Consider the following 7,431-nt stretch of genomic DNA (forward strand, 5'->3'; position numbering starts at 1 on the left):
TATAGAGTCATCCATACTCAGTTTCCTTAACAGTCAACCACAACCTTGGGCTTCATACAAGGCAGAAAATAATAACTTCCCTACCTAAGAGTCATCCACAACCTTGGGCTTCATACAAGGCACAAAATAGAGTCTCCCTAGGTAGAGTCAGCCACAATTCTGGGCTTTGTACAGAACACTAAATAAACCTTTCAATCATAAAACAAAATAAACACTCTCCAGCTAGAGTCAGCCTCAATTCTGGGCTTTGTAGAGAACACAAAATTTCTTAGTTTAAGTTAATTTCCAGTGGAGTCATCTCCCAGAGTCAATAAAATCAATCAAAAAGCCTCAAGCTTGGGCCTCATACAAGCCAGCTAAAAATCAAATCTTTCATACAGTAGATAGATATAGCTTATCTCTATAGAGAGATATTTCTCCTATCTCACCATATTCAAACAAACAAACAAGCATTTCAATTTTAATCATTCTCCCATTTAGGATTTTGAAAGACATGCTCTGGCCAGTTAACCTAGGCATGTGTAACTTTCCCTAATTTGGTTGAGAAATTTTTCTTTCATTCTAGAGACATTTGACTAGTATACTTGGACATACACAAGTAAGGTCCCTCTCTTAATGAAATGAATTCAGCTTTTCTGTCACTTTAAATGTTTGTGGTGGAATAGTAGAAATACCTCTCTGTAAAGATGATTTCATGTCTCTTTACTGTAAACAGAGATTTAATTCAAGCTTCAACCTTGAGCTTCAAGCAAGGCACCCAAAAATAATTAATTTCCCTAATTAGTTCTCTGAACTACAAAAAGCTCTTACTTCCATTAGGGATATGTAGGCATGAGGTTCACAAGGAATCTCAGCAAGCTAATCAAAAACCAAAAATAGTCAGTCAGTCTGTCTTTTTTTAAATCAATTCAATTCTCCCTCCTAATACAAAGGAGAAACTTTCCCATTCAATTAGCAACAAACACAAACACATAGACATAGAGAAGGTTCCTGTAGAGTACTACGGATATGTAGGGTGCTTAAAACCTTCCCTATGTACACTACAACAAAATTGATATTTTGTATCGCTTAATTTAATAGCACTTTTAAATAAAATGCTATTAAAAAGGAAAAAACACATCTATAATAGCACTTTATATTTGGGTGCTATTATAAAATAGAGACAATTTGATTTTCATAGCACTTTGTGGCAAAACGCTATTATTAAACTTTACTAAGATAGCACTTTAATGAAAACGCTATTAATATGCTTGAATAAAATAGCGTTTTACTTTAAAATGCTATTAAAATTCTTCATTTTTTGGACAATTTTTTTTTTATTTTGATGGCACTTTATGTTAAGCGCTAATATTATATTAACCATCCTAATGTTAGCACTTTAGAAAAAACCCTACTATTGAGATTGATAAAAAAAATTAGCGGGCATTTTTTTGGTTTTTCCCGCACAACATTGGAAATCTTTTCAGCTTGCCACCAAAACTCTTCTGCCTAACCTTCTCTCCCCAAACCTTCTCTCACCCTTTCTCTCACCAAACTTCCGCCAAACCTTCTCTCGCCAAATTTCCGCCGAACCTTCTCTCGCGCCGTCAACCCTCTCTCACGCCGTCAAATCCCTCTCACACCGCCAAACACAGCCACATACTCTTCTCTAATCGTAGGCCCAGAGACCGTACCGGAAAGAGGAAACCACCTGAGACCGTATCGGAGTTGAAGTCTTCGCCGGAATCTTCAAAGGTAGGTTATTAATTCTTCTTTATTTTGAGCTTTTTTCGCTTGCAATCATGTTTGGTTCTGTTTGAATCGGAAGTTTAGAAACGTAAGGTTTTGATTAAATCATGGTTGATGAAATACGAACGTCGTGTGGTATTGATGCGATTTGTTGTTGAGTTCCGATGTAGATGTGATGTTGTTGTCGAGAAGCTTCGTTGTTGATACGATTTACAGGGTTGCATCGATATGGTTGTTGAAGCTCCGATCTGCAATTTGTTGGTACCGAGTTGTTGTTGCTCTGCGTCTATGCGTTGCGGTGTCGAAGCGATTGCTCATTTCTGAGTTGTTGAATTTTGCGAAGATGAAAGAAGCAGGTATGTTGAGTATGGTGATGGTGTTACGTTTCTGCAGGTGGTGTATTGAGTTTGAAATTGTTGGAGTATGCAATTTGTTGTTGTGGATTTCTGCTTTAGTGAATGCTCACAGAAATTGGAGGAATGGTTGATGAAAATGGTTTGTATGTGGATGAAGAAGGTTGGAAGTATAGTTATGAAGTGATATTTGTGAAATGGTTATGCTGAGCATGGTTCAGCTTGTTGCAGGTTTAATGGTGAATGGTTTTGGAAGTGAAGATTTATGCGTTTTTGGAGGAAGATTAGTCTTCCATTTTGAGCAGAGTTTGTTCTTATTTTGTATTGGAATTCCTTTCTAAATGAATTGTTCCATTGGTTATAGTTTAGTGCTTACCATGACTAGCTTCAAGGATTTATTTTGTAAACAACACTGGTGTGTGCTCAAATTTGTTATTTATTTCGGTTAGGCTGTAAAGTGCTTCATTGCTTTTCTGAAACAAGCTTAAATTATAGTAAACTCACCAACTACTGCATAAATTAGGACATTTTTTGTGGGATTCATTGTATTGTTCTCTAATCTAAACGATGGAATTTGATGTAATCTTGTTTTCTGTCACTCCAACAATGAAGGTGGGCTGGGAAAACTGATATATAAACAATCATGACATGTTCATCTGTCTAAATTAGCACGTGTTAGGAATATTAAAAGTGAAACACAGTTGCACATGATAATCTTAAATTATCCTTGTATGGTACTAAATGTTTATATTACTTTCTCATGTTGCACATGGTTGTACTTGTTTTTTCGACTTTACTTGGTGTTGTTTCATTGTAGGGTGTGGAGTGATGTACTAAATGTTTCGTTCTCTTTCCTTTGTTGCTCAGATTTATTTGAAGTTGTTGATCAAAGAGCGAAGCTGGTTGCCAGTGACATAGCAGAAGAATAATCTGATTCCAAGTCTCCAGGTTTAGATTTTAGTTCTTTTGACTTTTTCTTTAGCCCCTTTGTATACTTTATCTAGAATTAGAATTGGGTTCACTGCGAAGTAGTCAATTCTCTTTCCAAGTTTCAATATAGGTGGTATGTTAGCAGGTGGTGGTTCATTGTGAAAACACCTTTGGTTAGTAATAAATTAGTGGACTTCAAGCGAATTATAAATATGAGGAGATAGAGACTGAGAACTACTTACAGTCTTCCCTTTATCTTTGGATGATGGATGTTTGTGGGAAGGTCTGCTAGCAGGTGGTGGTTCATGTGCCGACTGTGCATACGATGGTGGATATATTAGATGTTATGCATTTGGATGGTGCATAAACAGGTTGTGAATACATATATTCTGGATATGCATGGGTAGAGTATGTGTAGATGGAGGTTGGTGTTACAGTATGGTTAGTTTGTCCTGTCATGACTATCTGCTGTACAATACATAAATAATGAACTCTCAGCAAAACAATACTAATAAAGGTTTTAAAAATCTAACTAACTCTAACTACTTCATACAAAACAGTTGCAATGCTAACTAACTCAACTATAAGCACAACTAAGTTAAATGTAGTTAATATATTATAGTGTATTAGATTCATTAATAAACTGTTATGAAAACACATGTGTTGAGTGAAGGAGTAGTGATGTGATGTTGGGCTTACTGAATGGTTTTGCAGGTTTCAGTAGATTGGAGGATGAAGTGAAATTAGAGAGGTTATGGTTGGGTAGATGATAGGTTTGTAGAAATAATTAATTTAAGAATCATTCTCAATTGCTGAGCAGTTTGATAAGTTTTACTTTCAATTTTTACAATTTATTATAATTTTTCATGGCTTCAAGCAGTCTGATAAGTTTTAGTTTCAATTTTACAATTTATTATTATTTTTCATTGGCTGCTGACATCCAAATAAAAAATTTTGAGTTGATTCTCTTCTTTGTCTTATGTGATACTTTCAATCTCTATTTGATGAGAAATTGTTGTGATTTATGGGTGTTAATTGCCAATGAATATGTATGATTGATCCATGAAGATTAGAGAGTATTATGACATGTTTAGTGAGGACTTGGAGATGAAAAATATTTTTTATTTTATTTTTTGGAAGTTTGATTCAAGCCAGGAAGGACCTTATTTAAATCATGGCCATTTCGGAATCATACTGTTAGAAAACACACTCCTTAGATTTTGATATAATTATGAGATTGCTTGGTACAAATCACGAGCCTAGATTTTTTGAAAAATCTTATTTTAACCTCTAAAGCACTAGTTTAAGGTGGGTATTGTTCCTTAAATCTAATTTAGTGATCTTATGCTTAACGATAACTCAAAATTTACTTAGAATCAATTATGAAGTTGGACTAAGAATTTCTAAGGATCGAGATGCATTTGTGTTTATAATTAAGACTAGTCATAATTAGTATGGGTAAATTCATAAGGCCTAATATGAAATATTAAATTAAAAAATACTTCATGATTTCTACATTGTAACATGATGAATGAATGATGAAGCTACTTACATTTTCTTGTGTAGTAAGTATGCATATAAATATATTAAGTTTTCAATTAATTAAATATATATGTGTACTATTGAATTGTTATTTAGCGTTAAGTGAGACTAATATGATCCATTGTATCTAAGTGAGTTTTTTGTTTATAAGACAAAAAAATATAATTCATAGTAAGTGAAGTATCACTTACATAACTAATCTATCTCCAACCTTATTAATATAGAAAATGTTTTAATATATGTTACAGACCACTTTAAAATTCAATAAGTTTATCTCACAGACTAAACTTATCTCGCATCACTTACTATAATTTTATATATGGCCTTATAGAAATAAGACCCTGAAAATGGGCATATGATTCGTAGGTACAACCTAATTTAGTTGTCACAACCAGTTGTTAACTAGTTATATATGTTACTTGTTAGGAAATATGGATCGGAAATGGATGTTTGCCAATCGAGCGTCAAAAGAATACGAAGATGGGGTTCAAGAATTTGTTAGGTTTGCTATTGCTCATGCCGAAGATACTAGTAAAATTATATGCCCTTGCTTAGAATGTTGTTATACGGATGTTAGTGCAAATGTTTTGGAAGATCATTTAATATGTAATGGAATTGATAAAAGTTATACTTGTTGGATAATGCACGGTGAAGAAAAAACCAAGTCCACAAAGAGGAATAATGGGAGAGATACATCAAATGATTTTGAAAATGATACAAATTATGAGTTTGATCGAGTTGAAGAATTTGTGAATGTAATTGAAGAAGATCTTCGTGATTGTCCTCAAATGTTTGAGAAGCTAGTAAGTGATGCAGAGACTCCATTGTGCGAAGGATGTACTAAATTTACAAGATTGTCTACAGTCTTAAAATTGTATAACTTAAAAGCACGCCATGGATGGTCTGATAGGAGTTTCACGGACTTACTGACTCTCTTAAAGGATATTTTGCCTAAGAAAAATGTGCTCCCTAGTCGGACCTATGAGGCTAAATGATTGTTATGTTCTATTGGCATGAGATATGAGAAGATACATGCTTGTCCAAATGATTGCATTTTATTTCGCAATGAGTATGCATCATTAAATATGTGTCCTAAATGTAGTGCCCCACGATATAAGAAGAAAGAAACAGCTCCAACCAAAACGCTATGGTATTTCCCGATAATACCAAGATTCAGGCGCACGTATCGTAATGCGGAAGATGCAAAGAACTTAACATGGCATGCAAATGAAAGGGTTGTTGATGGAATGCTTCGACATCCTGTAGATTCTCCTCAATGGGCAAAAATTGATCATGATTACCCAAATTTTGGGAAGGAAGAAAGAAACCTATATCTAGCATTGTCTACTGACGGAATAAACCCTCATGGTATTCAGAGTAGTAAACTTACTTCTTGGCCGGTGATGTTGTTGATTTATAACCTACCTCCATGGCTATGCATGAAGCGCAAGTACATGATGTTGACTATGTTAATTTCTGGGCCCAAGCAACCAGGAAATGATATAGACATATACTTGGCTCCATTAATTGAAGATTTAAAGCATTTGTGGGAGACAGGCGTAGAGGTATATGATGAGTATAAAAAAGAATCCTTCAAATTGAGGGCTATGCTATATGGAACAATCAATGATTTTCCTGCCTATGGGAATCTATCAGGCTACAGTGTCAAAGGGAAGTTTGCATGCCCCATATGTGAAGATGGTACACATTTAATACGGTTGGATCATTGTATGAAGAATGTATTTCTTGGACACCGTAGATTCTTAAATACCAACCATCGTTTTCGAAAATGGAGAAAAGCATTTGATGGTGAATCAGAAGAAAAAAGAGCTCCTTTGCCTTTGACGGGCGATCAATTATACCAAAAGGTAAAGCTTTTGAGCACTAATTTTGGAAAGCCTTTTTCAAGCGAACTTGTCACGGGAGGATGGAAAAAAAAAGTCAATTTTCTTTGAATTGCCATATTGGAAGTCATTGTATGTTAGACATTTCTTAGATGTGATGCATATTGAAAAAAATGTTTTTGAAAGTGTCATTGGTACATTACTCAATCTTTCTGGAAAGTCGAAGGATGGCATTAATGCAAGGTTAGACCTGCAAAGTATGGGATTAAGAAATGAATTGAGGCCGGTTAAGAGGGAGGGGAAGCGTACATTTCTACCTCCAGCAGATCATACTCTGTCAAGAAAGGAGAAAAATATCTTGTGTAAGGCTCTACACAATGTTAAAGTTCCAGAGGGCTACTCATCAAACATTAAGAGTTTAGTATCTATGAAAGATCTCAAATTGAAAGGTTTAAAGTCTCACGATTGTCATGTTTTAATGGAGAACTTTCTTCCAGTAGCTATACGTTCCATTTTACCTGAAAACGTGCGATGGACCATAACTAAACTTTGTTTTTTCTTCAAAGCTATTTGTAGCAAAGTTATTGACCCAGAGAAGTTGCCGACATTATAAAAGGAAATTGTTGTCACATTATGTGAGCTTGAGATGTATTTTCCACCCTCATTTTTCGACATTATGGTTCATCTAACAGTCCATCTTATCATGGAAACACAATATTGTGGACCAGCTTATATGAGGTAGATGTACCCGGTTGAGCATTACATGAAGATATTAAAAGGATACGTGAAGAGTCGAAGTCGACCAAATGGTTGTATTGTTGAACGATACTTAGTTGAAGATGCTATTGAGTTTTGTACTGAATACCTCTCTAATGTTGAGTCCATAGGGCTTCCAATGTCACGACACTCTGGAAAAACAACAGGGGAAGGGATTGGTGCAAGTAAACTAGTGACCATGTCAGATATCGAATTGCAGCAAGCACACTTGTATGTTCTACACAATGCTGATGAGGTTGAGCCATATGTTGAAAAGC

At 35.0% G+C, this 7,431-nt stretch overlaps 2 protein-coding genes across 2 annotated transcripts; both read left to right on the forward strand.

Moving 5' to 3' along the window:
* Nucleotides 1-3,692: 3,692 nt before the first annotated feature.
* LOC131604344 (uncharacterized) lies at nt 3,693-5,548 on the forward strand. The gene is made up of 2 exons (XM_058876788.1): nt 3,693-3,784; nt 4,980-5,548. Exons 1-2 carry the CDS (start codon nt 3,778-3,780, stop codon nt 5,546-5,548), a joined length of 576 nt encoding a protein of 191 aa, XP_058732771.1. The 5' UTR covers nt 3,693-3,777.
* Nucleotides 5,549-5,638: 90 nt separating this feature from the next.
* Nucleotides 5,639-7,010, forward strand: LOC131604346 (uncharacterized). Its single transcript, XM_058876790.1, has 2 exons — nt 5,639-6,421; nt 6,525-7,010. The coding sequence occupies exons 1-2, from the start codon at nt 5,639-5,641 to the stop codon at nt 7,008-7,010; spliced, it is 1,269 nt and encodes a 422-aa protein (XP_058732773.1).
* Nucleotides 7,011-7,431: the final 421 nt, after the last annotated feature.

Source organism: Vicia villosa, linkage group LG5, assembly GCF_029867415.1.
Source record: "Vicia villosa cultivar HV-30 ecotype Madison, WI linkage group LG5, Vvil1.0, whole genome shotgun sequence".
NCBI classification, from domain to species: domain Eukaryota; kingdom Viridiplantae; phylum Streptophyta; class Magnoliopsida; order Fabales; family Fabaceae; genus Vicia; species Vicia villosa.